The following is a 22,280-nucleotide window of genomic DNA, read 5'->3' as shown; positions in this document are numbered from 1 at the left end:
TCTGGCTCTATAATCTCTGTTTACTCCAGTCCCTCTCCCAAATAAACCTACCACCCATTGTGTGCTTTCAGCTCCAAGCCTACTTCTCTATCTGGTTCCCAACCACCATCTACGTCCACCAGTCAAAATGTCATTCATAACATCCTTGAATATAGAGAATATGAAAGTGCCACCAGCAAGAGACCCTTTGCCCAGGATGATTGAGTAGTGAGTATGGTATAAATTAGAGTCAAATTTCTTTTTACTGTGTTGCTGAAAGATATTACTCGATTTTGAGAATAAGGATAAGTTATTTTAGGGCAATAGCAAGAAACAAAGCCAACACAGAAAAGAAAACCTTAATCTGAGTATATATTAAATGAAGGAAATTATATTGCATAGGATTCCTTTGGTGCTTAGATGTTATTGTCAATATTAATCTAGGTATTAATCCAGAGAGCATGAGAAGTTTTTTATTTCAAATACTGTTTTTATTTACATAGAGTTTAAAAGAAAATATTAGTTCACAAAGTAGAAATATTTTATAATAGAAATATATGAAAAAGTATATTCATATGAAATAGGAAATGTACGGGAAAATATTCATTCATGTAAAAGTTCCATTTATGTAAAAGTTGGCCTATGTATGTCAAGTTAACTGTATCAGTAGAGACTGAAAAAGGATTGCTTCAGATTTGTTTTTGTCTATAACGTTACCTTAAAAAAATGAATCCAACAATATTTTGTTAAATAAATGTCTGCTCTTACTTTGGCCCTTGAGTGTTTAGCTGTCTTAGAGCAATGCAGATTGTTGTTAGAATGTTACATTGAGAAATAAAGTTCTGTATTTCAGAGAGCCCTTTATTCCCCATCTCCTCTTTTAATTCCAATTTTTTAAAAGATTTTATTTATTTATTTGACAGACAGAGATCCAAGTAGGCAGAGAGGCAGGCAGAGAGAGAGGAGGAAGCAGGCTCCCCACTGAGCAGAGAACCTGATGCAGGTCTCAATCCCAGGACCCTGAGATCATGAACTGAGCTGAAGGCAGAGGCTTTAACCCACTGAGCCACCCAGGCGCCCCTAATTCCAATGTTTGGAGTGGTGTTGCCTAAATCAGTTTATAGTAAAATGTAAAGGAAGAAAGAATAGATAAGCAAAGCGCTCCCCAAAGTGTAATAGTGAACACCGCATCAAGGAAATATAAACACAGCTTTCAGTAAGATGCTTCAACAATGAGTCATCCCACTCTCAGAAAGCTTTTGATTGCCATGTTGTGGAGCACTCCATACCCCTTCAATGAAGTTCCACACATCTTTCTTCACTTCTCTGACTTCTTCGGCCTAGCATGGGTTGATAAATTTCAGCCACTGCACAGTAAGCAGAGCCAGGTGTCAGAGCTCCAATTTCGACAACTCTGCCAGCTCCTTCATATACCTTTTGCTCCTATACATAAAGGGGCAAAATAAGATGATAAATAGTTTCTGGTTAGTCACTTATTTGCTCTATTTTTTATAATATTAGTAAGTTGTCCATAGTCTTGGCAGTAGCTAGATTATAGAGTTTCTTCCCAGACACATAGTCCTCCAGAGTCCTCATTCAGAGCTTAATAAAGGGAGAGATCATGGTTGTGTACATGCAACATGAGGGCTGCTGACTGGCTGACCCAGTGGCCAGAGTTTCTTTTCCAAGAATTTGGACTGTGAAGAGAATGGAGGAGACATGGAGACCAATGAAGACACAAAACATGTGGCCAGAGGGATGAACTCAGATCCTTTAAGACCCACTTCTCCATTTGTCCTTCCCAGACTTCCAAGCCTGGCAGCACTTCTTTTTTGCATCTGTCTGTCCCTAAGTTCACTTGTTACCTCCTAATAGCTGCCCCCCCCCCCCAGATGAACCAGTTCAAATAGGTATCTGTTGCTTAGAACTAAAGGAACCCTGCCTTAAATGCGTACTGAAGAGGAACATTCAGTTAATCATCAAACAAGATAAAGGCACTGAAGGTGGATTAAAATATTATAGCAAAGTTGGCATAAAGACATAACGCTATGATGCAAAAGTCACTTCAAACGTGTGCCCCAATGTTCATAGCAGCAATGTCCATGATAGCCAAACTGTGGACCGAGTTTAGATGCCCTTCAGCAGACGAATGGATAAAGAAGATGTGGTCCATATACACAATGGAATATTACTCAGCCATCAGAAATGATGAATACCTACCATTTGCAATGACATGGATAGAACTGGAGGGGATTATGCTGAGTTAAATAAGTCAAGCAGAGAAGTACAAATATATGGTTTCACTGATATGTGGACCATAAGGATTAGCTCGGAGGACCACAGGGGAAAGGAGGGAAAACTGAATGGGAATAAATCAGAGAGGTAGGGAAACCATGAGAGACTTTGGACTTTGGGAAACAAACTGAGGGTTACAGAAAGGAGGGCAGTGGGAGGATGGGGTAACTAGGTCATAGGTATTAAGGAGGGCACATGTTGGGATGAGCACTGTTATACACAACTAGTCAATCATTGAGCATTAAAAATAAAAAAAAAAAACAGTTTGTGTAAAATCCATAAAAATGAGTGTGCATGGTCATCAAATGAAATTAAATATAATTAACAGTAATCTTTAGATATGCAAGCAAGATTAAGTGGACACCAGCTGAACAAAGGCACAAACACAGATAGACATACACAAGAGTTGCAATGGTGATGCCAAGAGCTAATTATTTATCAGTGATTGTGGAAGTGAGAAGGAACTTAAAAAAAGGTTAAGAAAAGTAAGAGGGGATTGAGTGGCAGAAGAGAAGACATACTTTAAAGCTAAAATGTTACCTAAGTGAACACAAGAAAAACACCAAACTTATCTATTCACCTGAACTTACCTTTTCCAGTGAATTATTAATTATAAAGACTCGGTATACTAGCTTGTAATAATCTTCTATTGATACATTTTTTCCTTTTTGGTCTCTATATGGTAAATCCGGAGCATGGAGAATCACCAACAAAGATCTATTAACTTGGGCCATATTCATGACTGGAGGATCTATTCTTGCTGGAGAAAGAATAGGAAAACTTGACAAATCATTCAAAAAATATAATATTTCACATGGACACATTGTAGATAACAAGTCATGATTAAATTCAGAGATCTGGCTGAAATCATTATGAAGGGATACTGCTGAAACCTAAAATAGGAATGTCTGAGAAGTTTCTTTAAAGATAATTTTTTCTTTGCCAAGACCCATACCTTCTGGTTCAGCTTTAAGGAGAAATTGATCAGTCATTTCCCCAGCGCACAGTGATTGTTTTGGGAAATGAAGTGTAAAAAGTTATTTGGGTGGAGATCTTAGAGTAGGGCAAATATTTTGTAGGTTCTTTTTTTTTTTCTTTAAAGATTTTATTTATTTATTTGACAGGGAGAGGCACAGCAAGAGAAGGAACACAAGCAGGGGGAGTGGGAGAGGAAGAAGCCCCCGATTGGGGGCTCTATCCCAGGACCCTGGGATCATGACCTGAGCCATACGCAGCCCATTAATGATTGAGCCACCCAGGTGCCCTGATGTTTTGTAGGTTCTTAAAAGATGCAAAATTTCATAGTAGCTTTAAAACTGTTTGAACATGTTGCTATAAAATTCATTCTACAAGATTATGTTATTCTATACACAATTCTATACATTAGCATGGGAATGATCCAGAGAGAGAATTTTTGGTCCTTTTATCTTGATATCATTAACTAGATCATTATGAATTAGGAAAGACTATTGGATAAATTAGTGGTCACTTCAGTTTTCCTCAGATTAACTATAATAATCCTAGGTGGAATTAATTGTTTGATGGATATTGTTGTTGTCGTCTCCTTTGATATTCATTACATATTTTTAGTTTATAGATTCATATCTTTTATAATTCTTAAAAATTAACCATTCTTTTTTTTTTTTTTTTTTAAAGATTTTATTTATTTATTTGACAGAGAGAAATCACAAGTAGATGGAGAGGCAGGCAGAGAGAGAGAGAGGGAAGCAGGCTCTCCGCTGAGCAGAGAGCCCGATGCGGGACTCGATCCCAGGACTCTGAGATCATGACCTGAGCCGAAGGCAGCGGCTTAACCCACTGAGCCACCCAGGCGCCCAAAAATTAACCATTCTTGATAGATAAGAGAGATAATATAGACAGATAGGTGAATAGAGAGATATATATGCTCATCTTCTGGAATTTCAATTCAACTTCTGTTAGAATTTCTTATTTTCAGACCTATTTTCCAGCCCACCAATTTACTTTTCAGCCATGTCTGAACTGACTTTTAAATTCCCCAAATTACATTTTCTTTTAGTTCAATGATTTATTTTTCATTTTAATGAGCTCTATTTGGGTCTTTTACAATCTGGTCCTTAAAAAATGTTTTGTACTTTGATTATGCTTTTATTTCCTCTGCTATGTCTTTATTTACTTTGCTATCGGCTTCCACTATTATAAATACCTGAAAGGGTAGTCCACTAGGTGACTGTTCATTCCAAATTTGCTTATACTGATCTGCTCCCTTGTGTTTTTATTGTGAGCACATGTCTAAAGTTGATACTTTCTTTTTTGTTGCTTTTGTTTGAATTTTTAAAATTTAACTTAAAAATTTTTTTAAAATCAGAGGAAAGCCTGAACACAACCCCCTACCACCAGAAATTGTGCAGCGGAGTTCCCTGTGCTTGGGGAAGTTGCAGGGGTCAGAATGACCTGGGTACATCCACCTTCATGATCATGCTATCTCCCCAACCAGGAAGTATGAATTTTTAAATTTTAAATAAACTTTTATTGACCTATAAGAGATATTTACAAATAAATAAATCCTATATAAGAAAGTCATATGGCTCAACCAATCTTTACAAATAAACACTCCTGAATAGCTTAAAAACAGGACATTATTAGCACTCCAGAAACTTCCTTCATGTTCTTTCCCATTACTTAGCCCCAGATGATGACCACAACTGTCCTGATTTCATCACCATTTAGTTGTTTCTTTCTTTCTTTTTTTTTTTTTTTTTAAGATTTTATTCATTCATTGAGAGAGAAAGAGAACATATGCATACCTGAGCAGGGGAGGGGCAGAGAGAGAGAGAGAATCTCAAGGAGACTCCATACTGAGTATGGAGCTTGCTGTGGGGCTCGATCCCATGGCCCCAAGATCATGACCTGAGTCAAAATCTAGAATTGAATGCTTAACAGACTGAGTCACTCAGGTGCTCCCATATACATTAGTTTTTGAAATCATGCAATACATACTATTTTTGTGTCTGGCTTCTTTCACTATAGATGTATACAAGAAATTTCATATATACATATATGTACATATGAAATTATGGGCTGAATTGTATCCCCTGAGAATTCATCAGATGAAGCTCTAATCCCTCATACCTCAGAATATGACCGTATTTGGAGATAAGCCTTTAAAGAGGTAATTAAGGTAAAATGAAGTCAGACTGACTTCATGGGTGGTATGGGTGGGCCCTAATCCCATATGGCTGGTGTCTGTAAAAGACATGGGCATGCATGAGCAGAGGGAGCTGGCTATGTGAGGACACAGAGAGAAAGCCAAGGAGAGAGGCCTTGGAAGAAATCAAACCTGCTGACACTTTGGCCTTGGACTTCTAGCCTCAGAACTGTGGGAAAGTAAATTTCTGTTGTTTAAGCAGACATTCTGTGGCATTCTGTGGTATCCTGTGGCAGCCCTAGCAACCTTATATATATGTGAATATATATGATATATACATATTATATATTATATATATAGGAATCTATGTAGATTATCTATATAGGAATATATATAGATATTCATCCATGTTGCTGTATTAAGAGTTTATTCTTCTGGTTGCTATGTAGTTTTTTATTAAAATCATTTTTAAAATTTTTTTTCAGCATAACAGTATTCATTCTTCTCTGTATCGTTCCAATTTTAGTATATGTGCTGCCGAAGCGAGCACTGCTATGTAGTATTTAAATGTATGACTATTGCAATTTATTCACAGGCTTAGGTTGTTTTATATAGGTTTAGCTCTTATAGATATTTCCATGTTTCAGTGGACACACCAATTTATATTACATTAAGTGGTATATGAAAGTTCCTATTTTTCACATTATAACACTTGACAATATTATTTTTTACAAGTTTTAATTTTGGCCATTCTGGTAAGTGTATAATACCAATTCATTGTGTTTCTGAGTTGCCTTTTCCTGAGGACTAATGGAATTTCATGTGTCTATTGGCCATTTGGATGCCCTTTTTTGCAAAGAGCTATTCAAGTATTTTGCTCATTTTTTCATTGGTTGTCTGGTCTTCTTCTTATTGATTTGTAAGAGTTCTTTGTACATTCCAAATATAATCCTTTATCAGGGACATTGTAAATATCTTCTGTGACTTGCATTTTATTTATTTTAATGGTATATTTTGATAAATAGAAATTCTTAACTTTAGTGTAGCTTAATTTATTAGTCATTTCCTTCAGCATTAGTACTTTTGGGAATCTGCCTATCCCAAAGTCATGAAAATATTCTCCCACGTTATCTTATGGAATAGTAGTCAGCAGACATTTTCTGTAAAAGGTCAGGTGATAAATACTTCAGGCTTTTGGGCAGTATATGTGTCTGTTGTAACTACTTCACTTTGCCATGGCTTTTGTAGCATGGAAGCTGTTGCAGGCAAAATGTAAATGAATGGGTGTGATTATGCTACATCAGAATTTTCTTGACAAAAATAGAAGCAGGCACTTTGGCCTACAAGCTACAGCTGCTGAGTTTTATAGTTTTTCAGCCAGCCAGACTTGATTTTGTAAATGGATAGGGGAACAAGATTTATTGTCTTATTGAGTCTCAATTAGACCATAGATAACTTCACTGAACTACACTGTGGACACAGATCAAATGACCCTATTCATGTTACATTCCCTCTGAACTCTGACATTTGGTTTTGTGTCTGCAAGCTGTCCTGAGGCCATGTCAACCTGATTCAACCTCAAGTTGGTGTTTTCTGAAACACAAAGTTGGATTATATTTAAATCTCAAGGCTTTATGAATTTAGGAAATACCTAATTGGTAACAGAGTCAATACTGAAACATACGCCCTCCTTTGTTTCCTCTTTCTTGGATGGGCTTTTCCTAGTCCGCTCTTTTATTTATAGGAGCCCTTCAAGTGTTCAAGGTTTTGTGAGGGTACTAGCTGTAACTCTCCACCTTGTGCTCGCCTACAACCTGGTCCTCTGCCCCAGGAATGGCTGTTACCACTCAGGGTCTAGTTCCTAAACTAGAAAAATACTCTCAGGACAGTAAGGCTTTACTTTCTTTATCCTCTGGTTTTCCTTCTGGTTTCCAGCTACTTTGTTTTGGCCTCTGGAAATTTCCTTTCCTTTCTCTCATGTTCTTCTATAAGAGAATGTGAAATATTTTATCCAGACTTTAAAAGCATTTTAGAAGAGGACAGTTTCTACCCACACAAATCTGAAACCAAAAGTTGTTAATCCACTTGTCAAATGTCAGAAATTTTGCCAAATTGCTTAGTGAAGGATTTCCCCTTTGTTTACACTTTAATTCTGTGAAGTGGTTGGTATTTAATCCTCTTTGTGATTTCCATGTTCCAAATTCTAGTGACCACAGACACTTTGTCTATCCCTGGCGAACTGAGAAGAGAGTTATTGCTTAGTTTTGTAGGCTAGTTTGACGTATGTTTAATTTTCTTCTATATAAAAAATGTATTTCTAACATTCTTGTCACATATCTAGCAACAAAAAAACCAAAAACCAAAAAATCCAGTCCTTTTTTACTAACATGTCTCAGAGTTTAGACATACTTCAATTGGCAGACATTTGTTAAAGATGAATACTGGTAAGATTATCTCTTTTTCACTAAAATATTTTTGTGTAAGCTGACCAGTCTTTGCCCCTTCTAGCCCAAGTTAGTATTACTGAAGAATTGTCTTTTAATCATATGCATGTAGAACCTGTCCTTTGAATGTGTACCTTCATCATCTTAGATTTGGTTGCTCAATGTGATACTTCATCTTAATCTTAAATACAGGTGAAGTATATACTTTAAGTATTGGCCTAGGATACCAGTGAGCCTGGCTGCAGACATCACAGGAGCTCCTGGATGCTGAGCTTTGTAACTGAGTGACCATTCTTAGCCTTTGCCCTCAACTGTGATTGTGTTACAATGGACAGTTTAAGACTACTTGACCTTACAAGGCCATTTTACTCGAGTACTCTCTCCTTGAAACACTATCTTCCCAGAGCATATATCAGTCCTCTGGTTTCCTCCTACCTTGTTGGCTATTTCTCCTTGTGAGATACCTACTCAGGCATCATCTGTTGAGATTCTTTCAATACCTGACATTACCAACATTCCTTCTCAATACTTCTTCCTGCCTAGGCAGTCCTATCCATGCCCATTGTATTATATGCAAATGTATGTCTTAGAGAGCTGGGGATATATGCATAGATATTTCCCTTGGATATCTGAAAAATATGTTAAACTCAACATATTCAAAATTGACCTATGATCTCCAATACTTTGTACCCCATCAAACTGGTCTTTTTTCATCAAACCTCATAAAAAAAATCTCAGGGATTTATCCAATTATGCAAGCCAGAAGCCTGGAAGTCATCTTTGACATGTCCTTCTTCCTTATTTCTACATGCAACCCATCACCAAGCCCTAACAATTTTTCTTACCAAATGTCTCTTCAATGATAAATTTTCTATAGTCCTTTCCATTATCCTAATTCAAGCCAAATCCTGACTATTACAGACTATTACAAGAACTCACTAACTCAATTGCTCTTCTTTTTCTGATCTGTACTTCCAAATATAGCTGAAGTCATCTTTTCAATACATAAGTCTGATCATGTAATTCCTGATTAAAATTACCTTATATTTTTCCAGGGACATCTGAGTGGCTCAGTCAATTAAGTGTCTGACTCTTGATTTTGGCTCAGGTCATGACCTCTGGGTGGTGAGATCCAGCCCCATGTCAGTCTTTGTGCTTAGAGGGGAGTCTGCTTGAGATTATTTCCCTCAAATCCTCCCTGCCTCATGTATGCTCTCTCTCTCTAATATAAATAAATCTTTATTTTTTTAACGATTTTATTTATTTATTTGAGAGAGACAGAGCGAGAGCTAGAGAGAACACAAGTGGGGTGAAGGGCAGAAGGAGAAGCAGACTCCCTGCTGATCAGGGAACCTGATGTGAGACTCAATCCTGAGACTTGGGGATCATGACCTGAGCCAAAGACTGAGCCACTCAGGCACCGAAATAAATACATCTTTAAAAAATAAAAATCACTTTACATTTTTATGGAAGAAGTCATAACTCCTTAATAGAAAATTTTCATTCTTGGTCTATCTCTCCAGTCCCCTCTTTTTTCGCATCCCTCCTGCCCGCTCTTCTTCAGCATGTGTCTGTCTTTCAGACTCTTATACTTGGCCTGCTTCCTCCTGCCAGAGGACCTTTGCCAATGTTATTCCCTTTGCTTGGAAATCCTCCAAATTTTTTTTTGTCTAGTTAACCTCTACTCATCTTTAGATATCAGCTCAAGTGTCATTTCTCCACAGATGCTCTTCCTAACATCCCTGATCAGGTCCCTCCTTGACGAGGCTCTGATACGACTGTGGATCTCCTTTGTACCACCTGCCATTAGTATCATGTGATGTTTATTTGTATTACTATTTTATTAAAGTCTGTCTTCTCCATTAAACAGAAATCTCTATGAAGAAAGAAACTTCTTTGTGTCTGCTGTGCTTGCTATTTTCTCCCCAAGACCTAGTATAATGCCCGGAACATAGTAAGTGCTTCATAAATACTTGCAGAATGAATGGAGCCAAGGTAATTATTTAATCTGACTTTAAGTCACTCCATTAGAAAATCAGGTCTACTTCAAAACTCCACAGCTCATTCTAATTCAAGAAAATATGGTTTTAAAAAATACTGAAATCATACTGAGCCTCAAATGCCGCTATAACTTAAGAATTTCTTTTAATGTTGCTTTGTCCCTAGATAGATACCAGGAGCCAGAACCCTTTAACCTAAAACCACACCCGAATGTTCAGAAACAGATCTCAGGTGAGTCAATGCAGCTAGTTGATTCATTAGGCCTGTATCACAGACTCTAGGAACATGCTGTCCTTATAGCCTAGCAACTTGTTTTTCAAAACATTGTTTTCAGAAAGCCTCAGGACCTGTGGCAAGAGAGGCAAAGCTGGAGGTAAGGAAACAGGCAAGTGAGCAGGGGTCTCATTATCTCTTCCACAAGAGTCGCTCCAGTTTTGACTGTGTTACAAATTGCTTTCCTATTCTTCTTAAGAAGTCCTGGCAGAAGGCTTTTTTAGTTTGGGGGCTTTTATCCTTCATATGAGAGTCATACAGAAAGAACACAAACCCTTCTCAATGCAACACTATTTCAATTAAAATATAATTGAGTTGACCCTCATCTCAGCCAATGTCTTTGGCTAATCTTATCAACTAACCTAATGGCTCACACTCAAGAAAGCTTTGTTTGAGGAACAAATTTGAACTTGACCTATTTTCTAGTCTTGAATATAGCAATTAAACTACACTGCAAACTCCCTCTTTGTCATATACCAGCTTGATTATAAAGTCTCTTTTTCCTCAACCAAAGAATTGGTGGAGTGTATTGAGCTTGAATCTCGTGTTATTCCAAGAAATACTGTGCTGGATGCCATGGATAGTTTGCTCAATTCCCATTCCACTCTTCTACTAGTTGAAGATTTGCAAAACTAAAGATGCCTTTTTTCTAAATTCCAATGTATCTAACATTCTGGACATGATCTAATTAGTTTGGGATTTAATTAGACATTGCACTAGTTAGATCTCTAGGGTAAGATTTGGAAGGCAAGAGAAGTAATAATGATACTAGTTTTATGATAAATCTTTCATCTTTACCTAGAGAATAATTGTGAATTGGAGAAAGGTAAGTACAGACTCTGGCCAGAAATGGGACCCTGATTCTGAGTTGATAATTATCTCTGCAAACTCAGAATGCCTCTTATAGTGTGTTCTTATAGTGGTCAGGTAATAAAAGTAAATTTAATGAGATAATACACAACAACTGACAGATATCATTTCCATTCCTGTTCCCTGATTCATGGAAGTTATTATGGGATGGAAGGTCAAGTGGAAGTCAATGGAGTTTCTCTTTTGAACAAAATTTGTGCATCAAAACACCTTGAAAAGTGCAGAGGTAGTGAGATGTATCACTTCCCCGCTTGACTCATTTATTTAAATTATACCCTCCTCTTCCAAAAAAGACAGATCTTGAATGATAAAAAGGAAAATTGCAAACCTATTCAGGTGGTGACCATGGTATAATTGCTATTTAGCTGCAGCATCTCTGTTCTGGAGATAGCTATTGGCTGGAGAAATTTTTGCTGCCTTTGTTCAATAATTAGAAAGCACCAGAACAATTTCCTTCCACTTGGCTTTCATTGTCATCTGGATCTCTGTCACATATAATCTACAGGGTCTTTGATCTTTGTACCACAGGATATCATGTTGGTCCACTAAACTGCTCATACAATACTGATTGAACTTGATATCCTAAAGTCCTATGCACTATAGATGCTTAAGGAAGATACACTGAACCTGAGTGTTGGAGTTAAATTTCCTCTCGGGTTTGTTGAGACATTTCCTCTCCAGTGAAAGGCAAGTTGCTTCACTTTGCATCCTCTACTGCAAAGAAAGTTTCACTGGGTTTGTTGGGCCTCTATGCATTTTGTAGGAGACACATACCACATTTAGTTGTGTACCCATTTGCAAAGTAATCCATAAGATTTTCAGCTTTGAGAAGGACCCAGACTAAATGACAGACTTCTCAACTAGTTCGTGTTGCCAACAAGCAGCTCTGCCACTTTTATGATCCAGGAAATCTAACAATCTTCAAATTATCTGTGGCAGATCAGGATGCTATTTAGACTGTGGCAGTTCTGAGTCCTGGGATTTTTGGCACAAAATTATTCCCTATTTAGAAAATAACTGTTTTCCTTTTGAAAAAAATTTCCAGACTTCCTGAGCTCAGATAAAAATGGAACACTGGAATCAAGTGATACCAAGGAAACATGTGACCTGAATTTCCTATCATGAACTGGGTGTCTTCTGATGTAGAACATCATAAAGTGCCAGCATTAAGTTGGAAGTGGATTCTAGGAGTCCAGCTTTTAGCAGGTCTTACCATCAAATTAGTTTGTGAAAGTAGTTCAGTGCAACTACATCTACTGCTCTATTACTTTTTCTTCCTCTATAGTTATGGCATCTTGAGGAGTCCTACATGACTACTTAACTTAAGTAAGGAGGAGGGGGGAGAAAACTGATTCCCAGAAGGTTCTGCATGACATGAGGGTACTGGCCAGAACTGGACTGCTATAGCACTGTACACACTCAGTTGGTGGCAGGAGGTCTGGATAAGAAGTATATGGATGGATCTCTGAGCAAATATTTCTGTGTTCAGGTGAATGCAAAGCAAAATACACTTACCAAAAGGAAGTTTTCAAAAATCTAGGTGGATATAGAATTGCAAGAGACCAGAATAGCCAAAACCATCTTGGAAAAGAAGAACAAAGTAGGAGGGCTCACACTTTCCAATTTCAAAATGTGCCACAAAGCAGCAGTAATCAAGACAGTGTGGGATTCCCTGGGTGGCTCAGTCAGTTAAGTGTCTGCCTTCAGCTCAGGTCGTGATCCCAGGTCCTGGGATCAAGCCCGGCATTGGGCTCCCAGCTCAGTGGGAAGCCTCTCCCTCTCCCTTTGCCACTCCCTCCCACTTGTTCTCTCTCACTCACAAATGAATAGATAAAATCTTAAGAAAAAAGAAAAAAAAGACAGTGTGGTACTGGCATGAGGAAAGATACATTGATCATTGGAAACAAATTGAAAGTTTAGAAGTAAACACACAGGTCTGTGATTAACATATTTTCACCAAGAACACCAAGATCATTCAAGGGTAAAAGAATAGCCTTTTCAACAAATGACACTAGACAACTGGATGGCCATTTATGAAAGAATGAAGGTAGACACTTACACCATACACAAAAATGAACCAAAATGAATCAAAGACCTAAATATAAGAGCTAAAACTGTAAGACTCATTTTAAGAAAACTTAAGATAAACCTCTATAGCCTTAGACTTGGCAAAAGATTTTTAGATATACCAAAAGCATGAGCAACAGGGAAAAATAGATTGGATTTCATCAAAATTAAAAGCTTTTGTGCTTCAAATAACTCCATCAAGAAAGTGAAAGGACAAACCACACAATGGGAAAAAATGTTTGAAAATCATATGTCTGACTAAAGTCTGGTAACATAATATATCAAGAACTCTTATAACTTAATAATAAAAAGACAAATAATCCAACTTAAAAATGGGCAAAGGAGTTAAATAGATAATTCTCCAAGAGAGATACACAAATGGCCAACAAACACATGAAAAGATACGTAACATCCTTAATCAGGGAAATGAAAATCAAAACCATATGAGGAGGGTGCCTAGTTGGCCCACTCCATTAAGTGTCTGCCTTTAGCTCAGATCATGATCCCGGAGTCCAGGGGTCAAGGCCTGTGTCAGGCTCCCTGCTCAGTGGAGAGTCTGCTTCTCTTTCTCCCTCTCTCCCTGCTCTCATGCTCTCTCTCTCTCTCTTTCTCTTTCAAAGAAATAAAACAAAAAACATGACATACATACCACTTCATACCGACTAAGATGCTATAATCAAAAAGTCAGACAGATGTAGTGAAAAGAAGGGCCATCTGTACCCCAATGTTTATAGCAGCAATGGCCATGGTCGCCAAACTGTGGAAAGAACCACGATGTCCTTCAACGGATAAATGGGTAAGGAAGATGTGGTCCATACACACTATGGAGTATTATGCCTCCATCAGAAAGGACGAATACCCAACTTCTGCAGCAACGTGGACGGGACTGGAAGAGATTATGCTGAGTGAAATAAGTCAAGCAGAGAGAGTCAATTATCATATGGTTTCACTTATTTGTGGAGCATAACAAATAGCATGGGGGAAAAGGGGAGATGGAGAGGAGAAGGGAATTGAGGGAAATTGGAAGGGGAGGTGAACCATGAGAGACTATGGGCTCTGAAAAACAATCTGAGGGTTTTGAAGGGGCGGGGGGTGGGAGGTTGGGGGAACAAGGTGGTGGGTATTATTAAAGAGGACACGGATTGCATGGAGCACTGGGTGTGGTACAAAAACAATAAATACTGTTACACTGAAAAGAAATTAAAAAAAATAAAAAAAGAAATTAAAAAAAAGTCAGGGAGGTATTGCTAAGGATGTGGAAAAATAGGAAACCTCATACATAGCTAAAGGGAATGTACAATGGTGCAGTGGCTTTGGAAAAGAGTCTGGCAGTTTCTATAATGATTAAACACAGGGTTACCATGAGACCTAGAGATTTCACTTCTATGTATATACCTAAGAGAAATAAAAACATTTGTTTACACAAAACTTGTACATGAATCTTTATAGGAACCCTATTTATAATAGCCAAAATGTAAAAATAATTCAAATGTCCATCAACTGAGGAATGGATAAACAAAATCTGATACATTCATGTACTGAAATATTATTTAGTCACATGCTGAGTGAATCTTGAAAATGCTAAGTGGCCAGTCACAAAAGACCACATATTACATGATTTCATTCATGTGAAATGTCAAGAATGTTCGAGTTCCCTAACTCTGTACATACAGAAAGTGGATTAGTGGTTGCCTTGGGCTAAGGGGCTGCAAAAATGGGAGAATAAGGCAATAGCTGGGGCATCTGGGTGGCTCAGTGGGTTAAGACTCTGCCTTCAGCTCAGGTCATGATCCCAGAGTCCTGGGATCAAGCCCCGCATCAGGCTCTCTGCTCAGCAGAGCTGCTCAGCCTGCTTTCCCCGCTCTCTCTGCTTGCCCCTATGCCTACTTGTGATCTCTCTCTCTCACTGTCAAATAAATAAAGAAAGAAAGAAATAAGGTGATAGCCAAGGAGTATGGTGTTTCTTTTTGAGGTAATGAAAATGTTCTAAAATTGACTCTAAGTGAAGGTGGTAATATCTATTAATATACTAAAAACTGCTGAATTATACCCATTATATAGGTAATTGAAATTATATTTCAATTATATAATTATATATCATCCTTTCTGATGGAGGCATAAAAAATATAATTACATCTCAATAAAGTTGTTTTAAAAACTCTACATGGAGGCAGTGAAAGCTTATTTCTCCAGTGTCTCATACTTGCTCTTCGGGCTCAGGAAAAAAATGGCAGTGTAAGAGGGATGGAGACTATACAGAGACTCAACATATGGACTTCCTTTGGGCAAAGCTGGGCTGACAGTACTCAGAGTCTAACTTCCCTGTAAGGAGGACCAATGCTGAACCCCTAGTATAGTTCACTGTATAGAGTAGATTTTTTTTTATCCCTTCTAATGGTGAAGGGACAAGAGACAGTGGAATGGACACTTTCCTGATGCTAGACTTGTCTTCTCTGCTTCAGGGCTTTTATCAACATTCCTGCTGACTACCCTACAATGAATGTAGTGGTATTTTATTCATGAGCATAATATTTGAGGATATATTGCTTAACTACAGAAGAACCAAGTTAATGTGGAAGAGGTGAAGTCAGTCTCATACCCAAAGGAACATTTGGTCTTCTGCTATATCCCATCACTTAGAAACCCCCACTTCACAGAAAGATAAAGTGGCTAATTGAAAACCCAGTTTGAGAGACAGGACCTTGGGAGTTGGTATATGCTCTAATCTTGTGACCAATAATATATGGCGCTCTTTCTTTCATAGACATTCACTGGCCTAGGATATAAGAAGTAGAAGTGGGAGGGCTGATTCTTACTATTAAATATGATGAACGACTCATGAAATGATTTGTTTCCCATACACTTGATTATAACAACAGTGGTTTCAAAGAATTGGAAGTCAAAGCTGCCTTCTGACTATGAGGAGCTTTTCATGCCATTTAACCAACAAGGAGAAAATGAGGTCCTTGTGTGTTGCCTGGGCCCCTGGTTCTGAGTATCAAGGAGAAGCAGAGCTGCTATTTATATAACAAGGGCCAGGTAGAAGTATGCTTGGTATCCTCTGTGGTGCGCCTTACAGCTCCTATATTCAATGATAAAAATTAATGTAAGGCTATGTTAAACTAACACAGGAAAAGACTAAAAGGACCCCAACTCCATTAGAATGAGGAGCTGAGGTACTGGCTGGAATGAAAGTGAACACTGAGTTAATAGTGAGAAAAGTTGGGGCATGTGGGTGGCTCAGTTGATTAAGCAACTGCCTTCAGCTCAGGTCATGATCCTGGAGTCTCGGGATCGATCCTGCGTCAGGCTCCCTGCTTGGCAGGGAGTTTGCTTCTCCCTCTGACCCTCCTCCTTCTCATGCTCTCTCTCTCTCTCAAAAAAGTAAATAAAACCTTTTAAAAAATTTAAAAAATATTGTAAAAAGTTATAAATATTAACTACCTTCATGGTTAATGGTGTTATGAGGACTGCAGTAAATACCCATATTTTCTTTCTTGCTTTGGTATGCATGTCTTTTTATATATATACATTAAACACTTTTCTTTTTCTCTTACCCTTTTGTCTACTCTTACATGGTAATGGTTTATTTTATAATTTACATTTTAGATATTATTCTAGGATTATGACTACCTTAGAAAAAGAATATATGTCATTGAGGAATGGATATAAGTGCAAACTTCTTTTCTCCCATTTGGGGGGAATGAACAGAAGTCTTAATTTCTGAAGTGTATTTTCAGGAACTTCACTCCCATGCTCGGGAAAAGCATTAGGACTCCTTTTTTCTGCTGTGTAAAACTACTTCTCCTCGTAGGAGCTGGCAGTCTGGCAGCAGACTAGACTGTGGCCCTGCAGTCAGATGCAGCAGAATGGGAATCCTGACTTGGGTGGTATAAGCCATGAGACCGGCCAACCACTGGACCCTTAGTGCCTTGAGTTCATGGGCTATAAAACAAGGTTAGTCAAAGCCATCTTCCAGGGATGTTCTGAGAATTAGGTCAAATAACATGATGCCTAGAGTTCAGCAAAGCACTGAGCTTGCTCCGTGGGGTTACTCAGGGGCAGGAAGAGCAAATGTAAAGAAACTCCACGGGAACTCACTTTCCCACCAGGGAGTGAAGCGCCGTGTCATGGTCCAGCCCGAGTGGATCCCAGCCGAGGTGGTCCTCACCCGCCCATAGTAAGGTTCCTGTATATCTGATGTTTCATTGGTAAGGTCGCAAAAGGATTCTAGAATACCCCAACAGTTCTCTTTATTTTTCCATTGTCTCTGTCCGTACCTGCAGAAGGGAAAAGAAAAAGATCTGAGGGTTGATGTTGTTGTTGTTGTAGTTCTTTTCCCAATTGAAGACGTTTTCCATTTTTTCAGTCTATTAATTTTTTAGACCGATTGGGATTTGTCCTCCAACGTCAGTACCCCTGTGAAAGCTTCCGGCTGTTCTCTAGTATCTTTTAAAAAGTTCTTATTCTTGTTAATCAAAGCGTTATCTTGCTGAAAGATAAACTCAAGCCTGACATCTTCTGTATCGTAGCAAAAGGGTTTTGGGTTTTTTAATACTTAGTGAAGTTTTTCTTCTGGCATATGAACCAACTGCCACTTTTCAGTACTAGCTTCCCACATCCTTAATGCTTCTGAGGTTTCAACTCTGTGGTTTTCTTCACTTCTCATCGGCCTGCTGTTGAGTAATGTGGCCAATTCTGAGAAGTCGCTACCAATTTTCATCTCAGGTATTGCTTACCCAACACATCTGGTCAATCTTTTCGTTGAAAATGGAGTGGGGATTGCAGTGAGGGAGCCCTGGAATCAGGAACTAGGAGTGAGGGAAGGGAGCCCATGAAAAAAGCCCATAAAGATGCAGATAGGTTGACTCAGCCCAAGAGTAGGAGACGGTACAACGGCAGAAGGGAAGAGGAATGGCTCCCTTCGTTTTCCGTCACAAATCAGAGGACACAATAAGTGATGGTGGGAACAGAGTAGAAATGAGAAGCTGGGGCAGAAGTCTTCCCAAAATACTTGTGGAAAGACCTGAAATCTAGCTTTCCAGCCACATAATGAGGAATACTTCCAGTGTCTGTACTTTGTAAATTTTATGGTGACAGCAGCGGCATTTTATCAAAGGATACCGTGAGAGCAAAACCTGTTACATATATCGGGCACAATTTGATGTTTTTAATTGTTATTTATTGTTGATATATGGTCTTAGATAGCTGAATTTAGCTATAGTGGCTAGTTTCTCTTGGTAATGTGATACTTCATTTTTTGTCCTATCTCAAGTGGGACGGATATTAACAGTAGACCCACATGAAAGGAATAGAATAAAGTGAGAGGCTTCAAAAATATAAATGTGCATTGTGCTCTTGAAAATATCATACAGAGAGCAATGGATCCAAGTAATCTAAATCTCATAAAGTTGAGGAGCCCTCTTTAAGAATAATTATGAGTATAAAATTCTCCCACAGGGTCCTAAAGTTTAATCTTCATTAAACAACTTCTAATCCACTGTCAACACTGGACCACTGATAGGCCCTATTTATATTACCTAAGGTGAAAGTATAAAAAAGACCCACCAAGCCTTACATTCTATATGCTGGAATAGCTCCCACTATGCACAGATCTATTTTTAGAACAGAGAAAGCTTTATTGTAAAAAATGCATACATTTTACAGTTGCTATGCAAAATCTGTTGAGAAAAGCAGCAACAGTTAAAGACTGAAAGACTTCTGGAAATGGTTTTTGTGACATTAACAGGAAGTTAATTAATGGGAAAATCTGACCTTGAACCTACTCCCATCTAGAGAGACATGGATTTGAGGGTATGGAATAAAAACTGCTATTTCCGTCCACAGCTACATCTGATTTCTGAGCTTTGAATGAAAAATCATGAATGTGGAACTGTAATATCTGCTGTCTCAGGATCTCTCAGCCAGCATCTCAAAATATGGAAGAGAAGGAGGAGCCCCAGTAACCCCCAGAAATGGATGAGTGGGAATACCCGCCATTAGCAAATCAGGAGCTTCGATCTCCTGGCCTCAATCCTGGAAGGGAACTGATGATATCAGAGCTTTGGCAATGATCCCCCAGAAGCAGCCCACAGAGCACAGGGAGAAGCATGCCACAGCACGTTCTAGGAGCCACTTGTTTTTGAAAAGAATTTTCTAAGTTTTCAAAAGTGACTGTTGGATTAAAAATCTCTTTTGTGCACTCATCCCCATGTGTCCCGCAGCAGCTTCTTCAACTGTCAACAGCGTCAGCTTGGTTGAGTACCTACTACATGCTAAACTCTTTGTGCCCAACATTCACTAGATAAATATGTAGAGACCCCCACCGTGTGCCAGGCTCCACGGGGAAGTCAGAGGCTCAGCTCGTAAGGTGTCGGTGCTACGTCTCTGAGGGGTGAAGCGTGTCCCCAACAGACTGCTCATCATCGAGACTTTTGTGTCCCCAGGCAGCATTTAAGGAGACAAGACACTCCTGTCCCTACCTCTGCTTCTTCTTAACCCCTCTGAGGCTGAAAAAAAGGTCCTAACACTCCACTGTCTTCTAGAGCATATATTCCCGGTGGCCATCTTGATCCCAGCTGGAGGAAGCTCAAATTACTTACGTTTTATATTGCACGAAGTAGATACTGCTGTTGCTGGTGCAAGCCCTCCCAGGCTGCCAGTGCAAAACATTGTGGAAATTTCGAGACTGGAAATGTACTCTCTGAGGCTTCAGAGACTCATAGGCTGACTGAGTTTCTAAAATAAAGGAGAAAGAAAAACTTTGAACATGAACACGGGCATGGTTGTTCTTAGCAATACTTGGCAGTGTGATGCCTGCATCCGGATTTCCTAAAGGAGTTGCTGGAAGTGCAGATGGGAGAGGTGAAACCCAGAAGTCAACTTCTGAATCTGGAGTGTGAGGATTTTTATGCACGGTCAAGTTCTAGAACAACTGTGTTCCTGACTGTAAAACCTCAAGTGATACCCTCCCATCCCATTGCCGAGCTCCAGAAGAAGCAAATGGTAGTGGAAAAAAAAAAAAATAGCATCTTCAGTGCCTTCCATGATGTGGTGATGGAATGTAATGACCAAGATGAAAAGCCCGCACCAAGACCACTCACCCATCTTCCCAGGAGCCATTATATGACTGCTACACTGAGGCGAAATTTTGCCTGGGATCCATCTTGGTTCCAGGCCCTCAGCCCAGCCCTAGGTTTCTCTTTCCTCAGGATATGAAGTTTCTTGAGTGTCTCCCCTTTCGTAGCTACTTATTAAGTCCACCTGGAGTTATGCAGGCTGCAGAGAGAAACTGACTCTATGTCTGTTCTGACCATTTCATGTCAGAAGAAAGCTCAAAATTTGACAAAGCCAGGAAAAGTAGAGCCATTTTCAACTGTCCCTTGAGCAGACTCGGATGACAAAGTCATGAGCAGTTAAAGAGAAGTGAAGCACTTACCTACGACCCCAGTCGGAAAGAAACAGATGAGGAAGCCTAGAAAGCAATGTTTGGGCGGCATGGCTGGAGTGCGACCGGTCAGGCAACCAATGGCTCCTCACTGAGAGTGCAGCTCTGGACAGAAGAGGAAACTGAAGAATCCTCAGGCTGGACATCCCCTCGTGGGTTTAACCATGGTTCCTTGAAGCCACTCCGATTTCACTTTGTTAAGACACTATGTTGTTTATTATTCTAGGGTTATTGTAAAAGTATAAAAATCACTTCAAAGAATATTTGCCATAAGTCACTTCAACGTGGAAGCTTGTTTTTTTCGGGACTGGGACTTTGTTAGCTCCGAAAAGGCAGAACACAGAGGATTGGCAGACTGCAGGGCAGGGTAGAGCAGGAATTGTGCAAGGTACTAGAAGGTGAGGGGAGTAAAACACTCCTGAGGCCCTCAGGGAAGGTAGCCCTGGGAGGCTAAGGTGCTGGCTGGCAGACTGATTCTGAGAAATGTACTCGGGAGTTACAGCTACCCGGGCTCCTGGCTGTGGTTCAAGCTGGTAGGGTGTCTGATTGATTCTTCCTTTTCCTCCCTTCTTGGAAGCTCTCTGACTAACTTCCTGGGTATACCTCGTACCCTCCACATCCTCTGGCTCTCCACAGGGCTTCCGGGCCCTACTCATCCCTCTTCCCAGTCCATGGTGGCCCGGGGCCCCACTCAACTAATGTTCTTCCTTTTCCATTCCCCACCTTCGTTTCCAGCCATCTGAGAAAGATTTTGAGCTGTCAAACTGCAGGAGTCCTTAAAACGTTGAACGGTGGAGGGCAATCGTGTGGAGCTACATTCTCTCTATTTCATATCGTCTTTGAAATCTGATTGAACTAGGTCATCTGTTCTTTGCCTATGATACATTATATTCATTTTTCTTACCGATTTTTTTAACCACATGTTTGTAGAGGCACTAAAATTGTACGTTAGAGCACAAGAAGAAAGTCATAATTTTTTTAAAAAAGATTTTATTTATTTATCTGACAGAGATCACAAGTAGGCAGAGAGGCAGGCAGAGAGAGAGGGAATGAAGCAGGCTCCCCACTGAGCAGAGACATTATTTTTTTAATTGAGGATTTTTAGGTCAAAAAGGGAAATACCTGTAGTCTCTTTTAAGTCCTTGGTAGAAAAACCTAGCCCTACTAGGTAGGGCTGCTAAGCAGTTCTCATTCATTCCTTCATTTAGTAGCATGCACCAGACATTTGCTGCCTGGTTATTCTCAGCAGCAAGGGTCCAGCAGCGGTTGAGACAGACATTGCCCCTGCCTTCCAAGGCCTATTTGTACGGGGAAGTAGATAATAACTGCCAGAGCAGTACGGAGGGGTCTGTGAAGATAATGCCAGGCTTTCCAGTGCTTCCATGCTGTGTCCCGCTTCCGAACCAGACCCCGCATCTCCTCCAGGTAGGATTTCCACTACTTAAAAGCAAACCAAGGCTTTCAAGGAAGAATAATGCAACGGATCTTAGGCTCCCTTTGTACCCTCTTGGTGCTCCTTGTCCTCTAAGCTTCTCAGCAGCATATACCTACTCACTGCTATTCTATTACCCAGTGAGCTGTAGACTTTGCATTCACCTTGGGTTTTTGTTTGTTTGTTTGTTTATTTATTTATTTTTAAGTAGACTCCATGCCCAGCATGGAGCCCAGTGCAGGGCCTGAACTCTCAATTCTGAGATCAAGACTTGAACTGAGATCAAAAGTCAGACACCCAACTGACTGAGCCACCCAGGTGCCCACATTAACCTCGGCTTATAAG

General features: G+C 39.4%; 1 protein-coding gene across 1 annotated transcript; it reads right to left on the bottom strand.

The window, feature by feature from the left end:
- Positions 1–462: 462 nt before the first annotated feature.
- On the bottom strand, positions 463–21,042 carry IL22RA2 (interleukin 22 receptor subunit alpha 2). Its single transcript, XM_059177451.1, has 5 exons — positions 20,495–21,042; positions 19,659–19,794; positions 17,158–17,336; positions 2,865–3,034; positions 463–1,422 (listed from the first exon to the last, which is right to left on the bottom strand). Exons 1-5 carry the CDS (start codon positions 20,553–20,555, stop codon positions 1,273–1,275), a joined length of 696 nt encoding a protein of 231 aa, XP_059033434.1. The 5' UTR covers positions 20,556–21,042; the 3' UTR covers positions 463–1,272.
- Positions 21,043–22,280: the final 1,238 nt, after the last annotated feature.

This window comes from Mustela lutreola, chromosome 6 (assembly GCF_030435805.1).
Source record: "Mustela lutreola isolate mMusLut2 chromosome 6, mMusLut2.pri, whole genome shotgun sequence".
NCBI classification, from domain to species: domain Eukaryota; kingdom Metazoa; phylum Chordata; class Mammalia; order Carnivora; family Mustelidae; genus Mustela; species Mustela lutreola.
This window is presented reverse-complemented; position numbering and strand designations above follow the sequence as displayed.